The sequence below is a fragment of the Hyperolius riggenbachi genome, chromosome 3 (assembly GCF_040937935.1).
Source record: "Hyperolius riggenbachi isolate aHypRig1 chromosome 3, aHypRig1.pri, whole genome shotgun sequence".
NCBI classification, from domain to species: Eukaryota; Metazoa; Chordata; class Amphibia; order Anura; family Hyperoliidae; genus Hyperolius; species Hyperolius riggenbachi.
In genome coordinates this window covers 41,426,366-41,441,870 of record NC_090648.1, presented here as the reverse complement: position 1 = coordinate 41,441,870, position 15,505 = coordinate 41,426,366, and the positions used below count along the sequence as shown (strand labels likewise).

The 15,505-nt window shown below is 44.7% G+C and overlaps 1 protein-coding gene across 1 annotated transcript in view; it reads right to left on the bottom strand.

Moving 5' to 3' along the window:
• Nucleotides 1-15,505, bottom strand: part of GUCY2D (guanylate cyclase 2D, retinal) — a 604,889-nt gene that overhangs the window by 42,229 nt on the left and 547,155 nt on the right. Inside the window, exon 7 of the mRNA XM_068274020.1 lies at nucleotides 1,800-1,931. Coding sequence (XP_068130121.1) covers nucleotides 1,800-1,931 — 132 coding nt within the window. The remainder of the gene's footprint in view (nucleotides 1-1,799; nucleotides 1,932-15,505) is intronic.

Genomic DNA, 15,505 nt, shown 5'->3' with positions numbered 1-15,505 from the left:
TGCAAGTTTTACAATGGGGCCCCCAAGAACTTTATACATAACCATTGATACGGCGCACCAAAACCTGCCAATGGTAACCACAGTGTTAGAGGTGCAAGAAGGGGATAGGAAATAGCTTGTTAATGAATACCACTATTCAAAGTATCTATAGAAGTGATTATTATGAGCACAGGACCAATAGAGAGCTAATACTGCAGTTGAGGCAGGGCCCTACGGGGCCCCTCTGGCTCAAGGGCCCTGATGCGGTCACAACCTCTGCAACCCCTATTGCTACGCCCCTGAATCATACATAGACATATGCCTATGATAGGGATTGGGTTTTGAGTTTCTCCAAGGGACAGTTAAGGCTCTACTCTGTACAGTGCTGCGTAAGATGGCAGCACCATATAAATATATTTGTATAAATATATACAAAAACCAGCCTGCCAGCGCTGCTCAGCTGTGCAAGTGCAAGCTCCCATCAAATCGTGCACAGCGATGATCAGCCATGCCAGTGCAAGCTCCCATCAAATCGTGCACAGCGATGATCAGCCGTGCAAGTGCAAGCTCCCATCAAATCGTGCACAGCGATGATCAGCCGTGCGAGTGCAAGCTCCCATCAAATCGTGCACAGCGATGATCAGCCGTGCAAGTGCAAGCTCCCATCAAATCGTGCACAGCGATGATCAGCCGTGCAAGTGCAAGCTCCCATCAAATCGTGCACAGCGATGATCAGCCGTGCAAGTGCAAGCTCCCATCAAATCGTGCACAGCGATGATCAGCCGTGCGAGTGCAAGCTCCCATCAAATCGTGCACAGCGATGATCAGCCGTGCGAGTGCAAGCTCCCATCAAATCGTGCACAGCGATGATCAGCCGTGCAAGCTCCCATCAAATCGTGCACAGCGATGATCAGCCGTGCGAGTGCAAGCTCCCATCAAATTGCGCTTTTTGCGAGGTGATGCCATATCGCGGCGCAGAGGTACAACAGAGCGCTCTCCCGCTGCCATATGGCATTTGGTGGTTGGGAAGTGGTTAGAAGAAAATAAATATGGGTGTCTCTCACCTCAGGTTCCCTTTAAGGATCTAAAAAGAGTACATTTTAGACAGAAAAGAAAGCTAGTTTGAAAAAGAGTGTGAAAGCAGCCATTAATTCTTGCTTGAACAGCTTATTCTAAACAGGGCTGGAGACTACTGACATCATTCATCATCTGCATAGTACAATGAAGTCTAATGAGTGATGGGATAATCTTCACTAATGGCCTGTTTCCACTGCAGCCAAATTTTCAGTGGTACCACATGCAATTTTAGATGCAGAAATGCAGCTTATTGACATCATTGTACTGTAGGTAGGGGAAACAATGCTGCCTGCTGCATCCAAATCTCCATAGCCATGCGTGGCACAGGTACAGCGATCCGGATGTGACTTCCCATCAGCATGGGTGCCGTCTCCATTTCCGTAAAGGACTCAGCACAACAGTGCAAGGCTGGGAGCACACTCGTCTGTGCGAAAAACCAAGAGTTTTCTGCCGTGTGTGTTTATGTGTTTGTGTTTCTAGTTTGCATTTTTCTATGCTTTTTTTGTGTGTTTAACTTTATTTTGGTCTATCTGGCCTTTCACAAGCGCACTTTAAAAAAATTGCATAGACCGAAAAGTGGAGACCGAGTCGCTTATTTATTTGGTTGGGTGTTGCACCTTTGGTGGGTCCAGGTGTTGGCTGGTGGATCCCCTGGTACTGCGTAATTAGGGTTGCAGCACTGAGGATCTTTTTGTATTGCTGCGACCTTAAAAGACTCCCATACTGTAGAAGGGAAGGCTTACCTCATATACGGCCACGCTGGTGTTGTGCGGAGTGGCTGCAGTGGAACTTTTCCCAGATATGGAGTGCCGTGGTGTCTTCATTTCACTGTAACTTTTCCCCAACATGCTGGACCTGCTTTCATCAGCCAGTTTCTGAGGGAACATGTTTGTGTTTAACAATGTTCTAAAGCATAGACATAGACCAACAACATATAAACCTGTTTCCCCCATATCTATATAGCAAAAACACATTAAGACTAATTTGCTAAGGTTCTGGAAGCGAGAACATAAAGCCACTTACACAGATTTTCCTCATTCATGATCATCTTGAGTGGAAATGTATTGTTTAGTGGTGTCTCCTGATATCTTACTGTGCAGTCTACCAGGACACATTGCTTTGCCCAATATTTTTTGGTCCAAGCTGGATTTTCAAAGGAAGTCCCTACAGCATGCTGCAGCTCATTTGCCCACCTCCCCTCTTCATAGAGCAGTACACATTTGAACACCTTGGCCTCGATTCACTAACCAGCGCTAAGCCGGTTAGGAGGCCTTAAAGAGAACCATGTACCTCATGTATTTTACCTTATAAATCAGTGGGAACATGACAATAAACACCTACCCTGCTCTTTGTTTCATTGTTCTCTGTTTAATCTGACTGTTATCACCTCTGATAAGAATCCCCAACTGAGCATTCAGTCTGGCTTTGCTACGGAATGATTATAGCTGAGTCTGTCTTCTCTGGTGTCTTTTCAAGCCCCTGCCTGCCCTCTTGTGGCTGGTTAAAGTGTACCCGGGACAGGGGGATATAAAAAAAAAATATACATAGCTAGGGCTTCCTCCAGCCCCCTTCAGGCTGATATCTTCCTAACCATCCTCCTGCGCCCTCTGGATCTTCTGCTATTTGACCTGTAAAGTCCTTCCGAAAGGGCCAGCTGGAGCATGAATCGTCTTGCTGCATGCTACCCCCATCACACACCCATCACAGCAACGGGAGGGCAATCAGGGCAAGCATGCAGCCTGGCTACACATGTGCAGTACACCCCAGACTGAAGGACATTACGTGCCAAATAGCGGCATCCAGGCGGTGCAGGAGAACAGCGAGGCAGTGCTCAGCCTGAAGGGGGTTGGAGGAAGCCCCAGGTATGTATAATTTGTTTATATCCCCCTGTCTCAGGTTTGATTTAAGGGCTCTGCCTCTGACACAGGAGACAAGGGTTTTAATCTTGTCCCTTCCTATTCATTAAGCCAGCACCTATTCAGTAAGGCGACCTTCGGCAAAATTCCCTAAAACTGCTAATGCCTACTGAGTGTGTCGTAGTGGCTGCAGCTGTGGTGCTTTGAGTCTGCCAGGAGAAAAGTGCAATATGAATGTTCTGTGTCTTGTCAATAAAGGGGAAGAGCAGTGTGGCATCAGGTGGCAAAAACTTCAAAACCAGCCCAATTTCTACCAAAAATGTTTTGTTGTGTTTAGCAGGCCTAAGTCATCCAGCCAATCTGATCTGAATTTTTAAAAGTGATTTAACAAAGTTTGTATCATCAGAAGACCACTAACCTCTCCTTGTCTCTGCCTAACACTAACCTTGTGCTTGTGTTCACTCCTTCATGGCTGTCAATTAATAACACAGTGTGTTTGTTTTGTCTTGCAGTAAGTAAGCAGAGTAGATTTTATCAGCTTTATTTCAAGATGTCAGCCACCGAACACATGCTGCTGTAGATTTCACTTCATCACACAAGAAGCCCCACCCAGGAACTAACATACATACCATAGAATACCAGCGTGTCAGCATCAACAGTGACACCTACAGGTCAGAGGTATGAACACCACATATTCCCTTTTTAGTACAAAAGAGTCTTTACCTAAATATCAAGAAAGTAAACAAGAAATAAAATATAAATGCATTTCACAATAAAGTACATTGCAATGTAACTACATCACAAAGTCCTTGGTCCACACAGGAGGCTTTCGGATCCTTTGAGTATAAGGTGGTGGTTCAGGATCCTGGTGACCTGTTTCTTGGTTGTCAGTAGGGGTAGATAACTTTAATGCCTCAAGTGGAACATCAGCAAAGTCATGCCTAAGAGGCGCAAGACAACTGGCATTCCATGTGCGTCCATAAGACAGTTTGTAGGTGTAAGGTTCTCGTTGGCTGGTCCCTTTAAGAGGGTTATAAAATCTGGATTGACCCTGTTTTATTAATCCGGGTTTTTTAACTCGAACTAAATCTCCACACTGGAAGTGCACTTCTTTTGCACCACGTTTGCGATCAGTATAGGCCTTACTTTTATCTTGTTGCTGCTGAACAGTCTTAGCAACTGCTGGTCGCAGGGGTACTGAACGCTGAGGAAGTGCAATATCTGCAACATGTAGTCTAGTTCGCATCTTTCTGCCGTGTAACAGTTCAGCCGGTGATGCTTGTGCAGTCGCATGTTGAGTTGCTCTGTAGACATGCAGGAATTCAGTAGTAAAAACTTTCCAAGATCTTCCTGTAAGTTTCGCAGTCTGAAGAGAATCTTTAAGGCTCCTGTTGAATCTTTCAATCTCCCCATTTGCTTGAGGGTAATACACTGAGGACTTTCTGTGCACAATATTCCTCTGTCGCAAGAACGTTTCGAACTCAGATGAAACAAATTGTGGTCCATTGTCAGACACAAGTTCTTTTGGATTACCTTCCCTGCTGAAGACGGTGGTGAGAAAGGTAATCACAGAGGCAGAAGTTGTATGAGATACAAATGCAATCTCGGGCCATTTACTGTAATAATCCATTAATGTTATAGCAAAGCGGCAGTCAATAGGTGCTTCTGGGAATGGGCCCACAATATCAATAGCAAGCTTCTCCCGAGCAGAATCAGGAAATGGCACAGGTTGTAGTGGTGGCGTGTGTGTGCCAGCAGACTTGTCATGACACAAGGTAACACAAGTTTGGATAGCAGTTACTACTTGGGCATCCATGCCAGGCCACCAGTAGAGTTCACGTAGTCTTTGCTTAGTTCTCACAAATCCCTGGTGACTCTCATGAGCAAGATTTATAAGGTGAGCTCTCAAAGCCTCAGGCACAAGCAAGCGATGAGATCCACGGACTATATAGCCATCAACCAATGACAGTTCATGCCTTATCCTGTAATAAGGTTTCAGAATAGCACTCAGCTTATTCTCAGTGTTAGGCCATTTGCTTTGCAGCATGTCCCGTAATTGTAGTTGCACTGGGCATGCAAGACAAGCTTGTTAAAACTCAGGAGCTGTAACTGGATCCACATCAGTAAATGCAACAACTTCAGCGTCTTCATCCAATGTACTTGTGGTCACAGGTAATGGTAGACGTGACAAGCAGTCAGCAGTAACATTTTGTACATCTGGTTTGTATTGGATTGCATAATTAAAGTTTAGTAGCCTTGCAGACAATCGAGCTACGCGCATTCCTGCTCGCCCAAGCCCTTTTGTAGTAAGCAGTGTAGTCAAAGGACTATGGTCGGTACGCAAGGTAAACTGCCGGCCCCACAGATACGTTCTCCACTTTTCTGTAGCCCAAACACAAGCAAGGTGTAATGATCGCTGCTGCAGCAGGTGTTGCTGGAAGTAGTAGTGCTGCAGCTCAGGCAGTTCTGATCTCTTTCCATGCAAGCTGCATAGCTTTGTCTGCCTTTCCCTGCTGTCAGCTTGTGACTGATTATTATTCACCTGTGTGGGAATCTGCATGTCTGCTCCCATTGGATGACCTCAGTATAAAGATCTGCTTCCTGCAGGACTCCTCGGGTTTTCATAGCTTCAGTTTTAGCCTGTCTTGCTGTCGCTTTAGCCCCCGATCGTGTTTCTTGTTCTAAAGATACTTTGCTGGTCTTTGCATCATATATTGGTTCATTGCCAATATATATGCATACCAGCACATTTATTATTTTCCTTGTATTCGTGTTACGTTGATACATCAGTGTCGCTGATGTATACGTACACGAACTGTTTATATCCTGTGTGCAGTTAGTCAGCTTTCCAGCACGTTTTGGTAGTTTGCGCGTATCGTGAGCACCCGTGCTGAGCTAGTATCCTGCTCCTGGTCCTGTTCGTGGATTGCGTTCATCTCTGCGAGGAGATAACGAATCCTTCTGAATCCTGTCCTGTTACCGTTTGTGGATTGCGTTCATCTCTGCGAAGAGATAACGAATCCTTCTGAATCCTGTTCTGTTACTGTTTGTGGATTGCGTTCACCTCTGCGAAGAGATAACGAATCCTTCTGAATCCTGTTCTGTTACCGTTTGTGGATTGCGTTCATCTCTGCGAAGAGACAGCGAATCCTTCTGAGTCCTGTTCCCTGTATTACTCCAGTCCTAGTCAGCGTTCCTGCTTATGTCATATATCGGTTCATTGCCGATATATACATATGTTAGTCAGACGTTACAAATAGTTTCATTGATAGCTGTAATTGTAATACGCTAGGAAAACATACTTATTGTATATTTGTCTGTGTTACGTTCATCTATCTTGATCCTGCTATTTCCTGACTATCCTGTCCTGTCTTTGTGAGGCACGCCATCGCTGCAATCGCATTGGCTGCCTCATTCCAGTCTGTCTTGTTTTGGACACTTGCTGTCGCTAAGTAGCCGCTAGCTAGCAAGCGTTCATTCTGTCTACCTGTCCTGATCTCCTCAGTTCTGGTTTATGCGCTCAGCGCTACTTTGCGCTAAGGCCTCGTTCACATCAGGGCCGTTTCTGTGCGCTTTCCACAGCGCACTGCCCTGTGCGTTCAGCAAGGTATTGATTTTTCCATGTAACTAAATGTAGCTGGTTCACATCTATGCGCTGCGCTGAGCAGCGTTACAGAAACGTAGTGTTGCAGGCATTTCTGTGCGTTGAGCTGTAAAGCGCACAGCAATGCAAGTGAATGGGTCCGCTTTTTTAGCGCATAGAAGCGCGTACAAGCGCATAGAAGCGCATGCGTTTTTTACCCCTAATTGGAGAAAAAAATACATTTACATACAAAAACAAAGTTTTATTGACAACTGCTGCTGCTACAGTAAACAAAATGTGCTTTAAAGAAGCGCAGCGCAACGCACAGAAACGCGGACTAAAGCGCGCACAAGCGCATGCGTTTTTTACCATGCGCTTTAACACGTTTTTCAGCGCAGCAGATGTGAACGAGGCCTAAGACGTTATAACGAAAGCATTGTTTGTGGCTGTCAGATCTGCACCGGCTCTGTGCGCCACAATCTCCTATTGGAGTCAGTCCTCCCCTCCACTATACTAGGGATAGCCTGTTTCCTTGTGCTGGTGTGTGTACCTCCTCCATGCCAGCTCATGCGTTGCATGCTGACTGTGGAGAATACACCACCAAGCCTTACATTATGAAAACCCCATTACCAATCCCCATTGTGGGGGGGATTCCCAGAAAGTATGACACTGTTAATTATGGTTCCTGTTCCTTTAAGAAATTTGAAGAACTTAGCTCTGAAACAGAAAATGAGTTTTTCTCTGAATGTGCCAATCCTGATCTCCAAGCGACTCCTGTTTCAACCTGGGCACTCCAACTAAGTTATATTTTGTTTAAAAGGGAATTATTCCAGTGGGCATTTGATGTTCTCAATCATTCCGATTTGAAAGAGAGACCGCTGGAATTTCTAGCGTTTGTGATCCATAACTGGTTGCGCATAGATCCATTGCCTTTTCCTCTTAATGAACTCCTGGCAGCAGGCCAATCAGCTACTCCTTCAATTGCTTGCAAAAATGTTCAGCAAGCAGAAAGTGTTACTGATAATTTTCCTGCAGCCTTGAATAAATCACCAAAAACAGCAGGGTCTAAGGCAAAACGCAAACGTTCTAAGAAACGTGTCCGATCTGCAGAGTCGTTATCCTTAGCGACTGAGACCTATAATGAGATTCTGCCATTAACAGATAATGAAATGCAATTGTCTTTCAGGGGAGTTAAATGGACTTATGAAACTACTAATGAACTTTCCTCCCTGGCTAGGGAAAATAAAGATTTTTGTTTAAAAGAATTATCTGAGTATGATTATGAGGAAATATTACAGAGTATTGAACAAATCAACTTATTTGTGAAGCAAGGAAAGTTTGCATACACTACAGTTCAGCACTTGCTACAGGTATTGGAGATTCTTAGGAATAAGGAATCTGCCAATCACCTGCTAATTAACCCAATATATGTCCCTGCTACAATCATATCTGCAAACCATGATCTGCCTGTTAAGTATGCTTGGAATCCTCCATTTGAGAAAGGAGAGATGGAAGCTCTGGTCAATGAATGGAAGAATGATTCAAGTTCATTTTGTCAATTTTACAGTGCAAAAAGTGAATCAGTATTGAATGCATGCATTAAGTCTGCCTATAACCTAATAAAAACTGGTGTGTGTGGGTATGACTTTGTGGCTCCATTGATTGATGTGTGGGAACTGATTTTGGATGATTTTTATGTGACTCCGAATTCGCAAATTTGGCGTTCTGACCCGCCTGCTTCAGCACCTTTGGCTGATTCAGCAGGTGATTCGGAGCTCTTTTTGTGTGAAATTGAAGTTCCTGCAATTCCACCCTGTACCATGGATAACTCAGTGTTACTTACCAGTAAAACAGAAGCCACTGATACATTCTTAACCTTGCCCTGCGCAAATTTCTCAGCAGAGAATCCAGAGGTCCTGCTGACTTCCGAGTCCAGCCTAGCCAGTACTCATGACTCTTTGTTCAGTGAAACAGACACCAGAAAAATCTTGCCTGCCTCTGCAAACACTTCTGCAGAAATTACCTGTGTTAATAAAGTTCAACTCCTGTCTGATCCAGCAGATGCTAATAGATGCACTACATCAGTTTCCGAGTCCCAGCAATCCTGTCTAGAAACCTCAGAACCCCAGCATCTGAATTTTCCAATTTTACAAATGAATGGTGATTCAGATGCGCAAACATTGTGTCTTGATCTTCCTGTTTCTACACCTCGCTCTAGTTTCGTGAATAGCTCAGAGCATCTGCTATGTGAACCTGAAATCGCAGAATTATTACCTTGTTCAGAAAATATTCCAGTAAATTTGCCCTGTATCGTGAATAGCTCAGAGCATCTGCTATGTGAACCTGAAATCGCAGAATTATTACCTTGTTCAGAAAATGTTCCAGTAAATTTGCCCTGTACCATGAATTGTGCAGTAGATCTCTCCAATGAAACTCAGGTCACAGAATCATTATGCTGTCCAGCAGGTGCTTCCATGGTTTTGCCCTGCAATATGGACTGTTCAGTGATCCTGTCCAGTGAAGCTGTGGTCACAGAGTCTTATGCTTCACCCAGTACTTTGGATACTTCAAACCCTCTAGCAGAGGAGTCTGAGGCACTGCTTACCTCAGTTGGTGTTGCAGTGATATTCACTTGTCTAGCAGCTGTTTTGGAATTACAGTCTGCTCTAATAAAACTTGATGAATTTCTGCCCAGCAAAGCAGAAGCCATTGAAATATTGTCCTCGTCAGCAAGTGTGTTAGATACCTTGCCCTGTACACAGTCTGATTTAACCAATGTTGTTGAGTCCCTCTCCAGTGTTGTAACAGCCGAGGAACTCCAGCCCTGTCCTCTGAATGTTTCAGAAGTCTTGCCCTGTAACATGGATAATTCTGATTCTCTGGTCAAAATAATAGAAATCTCAGAATTTCAGTCCGGTCTGATGAGTGTTCCTGAAACCCAGCCCTGTATCCTGAAAGATTCTGGTTCTCTGGCCGCTGTGGCAGAGGTTCCAGAGTCCCCTTCCTGTCCAGGGAATTCCTCAGTTTTGCCTAGTCCAGTGGGGGCTGCTGCAATACTGACTTGTTCTGCAGCACCTCATGAGCTCCAATCCAGTGTATTAGATGAGTCTCTGTCCAGTCCAGAGGTAGTTGTGGAGTCCCTATCTGGTTCAGTGCATACATCAGAAGATTTGTCCTGTCTTGTTAGTGCCCCTGAATCTGATTTGTTACGGACTTTGCTGGAATCAGCGACATCTAAGTCTGATCCTGCATTCTCGTGTAAAAGTCCAGTAGTTGCGAAGTCTAGTCAAGATGATTTTTTTTTGGCCAGTCCTGGTTTTGGTCCTGTCTTGGCTGACCCTGAGGCTCACAGTTCCTTGACATGCCCAGAGGTTTCTCTTGTGCCAATGTGCCCAGATGTTCTTTGTGTGCCAGAATGCCCAAGTGTGTCTAAGGTGTTAGCGTGCTCTGATGCTTCCTTAGTGGGAACATGTTCTGATGTTGCCAGTCTGCCTGCATGCCCAGAGATGGTTCTGGTCCCTGAAAGTCCTGATCTTGATGTTTGTCCTTGTGGCCCTGACTCGGGAATTGCCCTAGGTTCCATAGGGGTTCTTGATAGTTCTCCATGTGAGCCTAAGGGGCGTTCTGACCTATGGGGATCTCTTTGGAGCTTCAAGGTGTTCTGGGAGGTCTCTGAGAAAACTTGTCCTGGTGCCTTGGACTGGTTCAACAGTGGGTTTTGTGTTGGTAAAGACAGTCCCGGTGGGCATTGCAAAGGCTTTGGCGTTTTTGAACGGTTCCTGGAAGGCGGTGGGTATCGCTCAGGGAGTTTCAGAGGGCTTTCTTCTGGAAATCATGGTTCTGATGGGTGTCACACTGGGGCTTGTAGTACTGATGGGCATGGTTCTGTAGGTTCTGGTTCTGATGGGTCCAGTCTTGTGGGGACTGATTCTGGAATTCGGTCTTGCCGGGCTGTCCCGGTCATCATGAATTATCAGTCAGACTGTTTTGTTGGGAATTTCAGTTTTGAAAAGCGTCTGGAATCCGCTTTTAAGGGCGGGGGTACTGTAATGATCGCTGCTGCAGCAGGTGTTGCTGGAAGTAGTAGTGCTGCAGCTCAGGCAGTTCTGATCTCTTTCCATGCAAGCTGCATAGCTTTGTCTGCCTTTCCCTGCTGTCAGCTTGTGACTGATTATTATTCACCTGTGTGGGAATCTGCATGTCTGCTCCCATTGGATGACCTCAGTATAAAGATCTGCTTCCTGCAGGACTCCTCGGGTTTTCATAGCTTCAGTTTAAGCCTGTCTTGCTGTCACTTCAGCCCCCGATCGTGTTTCTTGTTCTAAAGATACTTTGTGTAATGATCGCTGCTGCAGCAGGTGTTGCTGGAAGTAGTAGTGCTGCAGCTCAGGCAGTTCTGATCTCTTTCCATGCAAGCTGCATAGCTTTGTCTGCCTTTCCCTGCTGTCAGCTTGTGACTGATTATCATTCACCTGTGTGGGAATCTGCATGTCTGCTCCCATTGGATGACCTCAGTATAAAGATCTGCTTCCTGCAGGACTCCTCGGGTTTTCATAGCTTCAGTTTAAGCCTGTCTTGCTGTCGCTTCAGCCCCCGATCGTGTTTCTTGTTCTAAAGATACTTTGCTGGTCTTTGCATCATATATTGGTTCATTGCCAATATATATGCATACCAGCACGTTTATTATTTTCCTTGTATTCGTGTTACGTTGATACATCAGTGTCGCTGATGTATACGTACACGAACTGTTTATATCCTGTGTGCAGTTAGTCAGCTTTCCAGCACGTTTTGGTAGTTTGCGCGTATCGTGAGCACCCGTGCTGAGCTAGTATCCTGCTCCTGGTCCTGTTCGTGGATTGCGTTCATCTCTGCGAGGAGATAACGAATCCTTCTGAATCCTGTCCTGTTACCGTTTGTGGATTGCGTTCATCTCTGCGAAGAGATAACGAATCCTTCTGAATCCTGTTCTGTTACTGTTTGTGGATTGCGTTCATCTCTGCGAAGAGATAACGAATCCTTCTGAATCCTGTTCTGTTACCGTTTGTGGATTGCGTTCATCTCTGCGAAGAGATAGCGAATCCTTCTGAGTCCTGTTCCCTGTATTACTCCAGTCCTAGTCAGCGTTCCTGCTTATGTCATATATCGGTTCATTGCCGATATATACATATGTTAGTCAGACGTTACAAATAGTTTCATTGATAGCTGTAATTGTAATACACTAGGAAAACATACTTATTGTATATTTGTCTGTGTTACGTTCATCTATCTTGATCCTGCTATTTCCTGACTATCCTGTCCTGTCTTTGTGAGGCACGCCATCGCTGCAATCGCATTGGCTGCCTCATTCCAGTCTGTCTTGTTTTGGACGCTTGCTGTCGCTAAGTAGCCGCTAGCTAGCAAGCGTTCATTCTGTCTACCTGTCCTGATCTCCTCAGTTCTGGTTTATGCGCTCAGCGCTACTTTGCGCTAAGACGTTATAACGAAAGCATTGTTTGTGGCTGTCAGATCTGCACCGGCTCTGTGCGCCACAATCTCCTATTGGAGTCAGTCCTCCCCTCCACTATACTAGGGATAGCCTGTTTCCTTGTGCTGGTGTGTGTACCTCCTCCACGTCAGCTCATGCGTTGCATGCTGACTGTGGAGAATACACCACCAAGCCTTACACAAGGGCTTCTTTCTCCACAGTAGAATATTTCCGTTCAGTCTCTGTAAGTGTTCTAGAGGCAAAGGCAACAGTTTTCTCCACCAAGTCTGCCTGGCACTGTGTAAGGACAGCACCAAGGCCGTAGTCTGAAGCATCTGTAGTAACAATCGTAGGTAGAGAAGGGTCAAACAATGCAAGGGCTGGACTGTTCACTATGAGCTGTTTAACTGCATCAAAGCTGTACTGGGCTTCCTCTAACCAGGTCATGCTGGCATTTCCATGTAGCAATGCTCTCATGGGCTCCACCACTGAAGCATAGTTGGGAATTAATTTCGAAAACCATGAAGTAAGTCCCAGAAAAGCACGCAAGGTATGAAAGTCAGATGGAGCAGGAGCATGTATCACTGTTTGCACATGCTCAGGATCAGGCAACAGTCCATCTTGTGATATAATGTGACCCAGAAACGACAGCTGAGTTTGCCGAAAACATCATTTAGAAGGATTGAGTTTTAGTCCAACAGACTCAAGGCGATGCAAAACGACCTTAACTATTTGACATTCCTGGACGTGAAACTCACGTCCAGGAAGCCATGTGCGCTCCTGCGCGTCCACGCGGCCGATCGCGCGCGTGCACGCGCGCTCCCGGCCGGCGGTTTGTTAGCCAGTGAATCAGTGAATCGGGCAACGGTGCCCGATCACTGATTCCTCTCCCCCGCAGAAAAAGCGTCAGCTTCTCTCGGAAGCTACGCTTTTTCTGCTTCCTATGTCGCTCTAAGCGTACGTGGTACGCTTAGAGTGACGTCACTGTAAACAACTCATGGCTGCCATCTTGTGGCCAAAAAGTAAACTACATCTAAATGTTAAATAAAAATAAAAATACACATATATTTACAAAAAAAATACAATTTCAATCCCACCCTCCCAAAAATACCCACATAAAATGTTTAATTAAAAAAAAAAAAAAACATTACAATTAAAAAAAAAAAAAACACAAATATTTACCTAAGGGTCTAAACTTTTTAAATATCTATGTAAAGATGAAATATTTCTTTTTTTTTTTTATTATAAGCTTGTAAATAGTGATGAATGCAAAACGGAAAAAATGCACTTTTATTTCCAAATAAAATATTGTCGCCATACATTGTGATAGGGACATAATTTAAATGGTGTAATAAACGGGACAAATGGGCATATACAATACGTGGGTTTTAATTATGGAGGCATGTATTATTTTAAAACTATAATTGCCGAAAAGTGAGAAATAATGATTTGTTTCCGTTTTCTTCTTATTCTTCCTTTTAAAATGCATTTACAGTAAAGTGGCTCTTAGTAAAATGTACCCCCCAAAGAAAGCCTAATTGGTGGCGGAAAAAACAAGATATAGATCAGTTCATTGTGATAAGTAGTAATAAAGTTATAGGCTAATGAATGGGAGGTGAACATTGTTCGGATGCATGAAGCAAAAAACGACTGAATGCGAACTGGTTAAGGTACTTGTCATGCAGATCCAATGTTGTACCATACACAATGATGTCATCCAGATAACACTGAACACCAGGAATGTCGTGAAGGGTTAAGTTCATCAGTCTTTGAAAACAACCGGGTGCTAAAGCCAAACCATAGGGAACACGCTTGAAACGGAACAGTCCCTCATGTGTAATAAATGCAGTGAGATCTCGGCTTTCCTCATGCAGCAAAACCTGGTGGTAGGCACTTTGGAGATCCAAAGTAGAAAAGAATTTGGCTCCTCTGAGTTCTGAAAACACCTCCTCAATTTGTGGCAAGGGGTGACTGTTAATAACAATAGCTTTATTTGGTTCACGCAGGTCAACACACAATCTTATGCCCCCCGATTTCTTTCTAGTCAGTAAGCGTCAGAAGGGTAAGCGTCTCAACTTCTGACACACTGGTTGCACATCTGGGCACACTCTTATTTTATGAACAAAGTCCTTTGCACAGCCCAGGGAAGCATCATGTAGAGGAGAAATGTTGGACACTGGCTGCATAGGAGAAGTTGGTGCTGTGGTAATAAGACCATCCACTAACTGTAGGTGAAGTGCAGCAAACAGATCCCTGCCCAGTATAAGCACCTGACGAAGGCGTGGTCAACGCCAAAACGCGTCGTGACGTCAGACGGCAACAGCGTAGCGAGGCCCCGCCCACCAGACCCTGCTCCGCATCGCAACATCGCGCTTCTCGCTCTGGCCAAGCGAGAGAGCCAGGAGGGGAACGGACGGCAGGCTTTGATACACGCTTGACTCTACTTTACACATTGTAAGTGTAATTTTAATGCGCTTGAATTTTTATTAAAACGTTAATGCACCAGTGAGGCGCTCCTGTTCCTTCTCGCCAGTATAGCAGTGCCTTTCTTTACAATGTAGAATTCAGCCTGCACAGTATTGGAGTGGAATTGTACAGTCACTAGCAGGCAACCAAGCACAGGAATAGGATCCCTGAGATAACTGTCCAGCTTCAGAGTAGGTGCAGTGAGTGGTTCTAGAGTTGAGCCGAAATTTTCGTAATTTCGCATTACTATAATTACGCATGCGAAATTTGCGATTACGATGCGAAATTAGCGTAGCGAAATTGCCATTAAAATCGTAATTGAAAATACCGTAAGCGTAATTTACAACGCGAAATTTCGCGTTTCGTTCATGCCGTAATTTCGCATTAAACGCTACCGTAATTTCGCGTTAAACCGTAACGCTCCGTATAATATAAAAAAGCCGCCGACTTTAAGGGTTAATAGCAAAGCCCCCTTAAATGCTAAGAGCCTCAAATTTGGAGAATATATTAAGGAGATCAGGAGGAATAAGAGGAAAAATTTTTTTTTCAAAAAGACCTTATAGTTTTTGAGAAAATCGATGTTAAAGTTTCAAAGGAAAAATGTAAACATTTAAAAACCCGCCGACTTTAACGGTTAATAGCAAAGCCTGCTTAAAGTTTAGGAACACCAAATTCCCAGGGTATATTAAGGGGATCAGTGGGAATAAGAGGAAAAAAATTTTTTTCAAAAAGACCTTATAGTTTTTGAGAAAATCGATTTTTAAGTTTCAAGGGCGAAAATGTCTTTTAAATGCGGAAAATGTCAGTTTTTTTTGCACAGGTAACAATAGTGTATTATTTTCATAGATTCCCCCAAGTGGGAAGAGTTTTACTTACTTCGTTCTGAGTGTGGGAAATATAAAAAAAAAACGACGTGGGGTCCCCCCTCCCAGACCTCTTTAACCCCTTGTCCCCCATGCAGGCTGGGATAGCCAGAATGCGGAGCACCGGCCGCGTGGGGCTCCGCACCCTGACTATACCAGCCCGCATGGTCCATGGATTGGGGGGTCTCGGAAGGGGAGGGGCAGCCAAGCTTTCCCC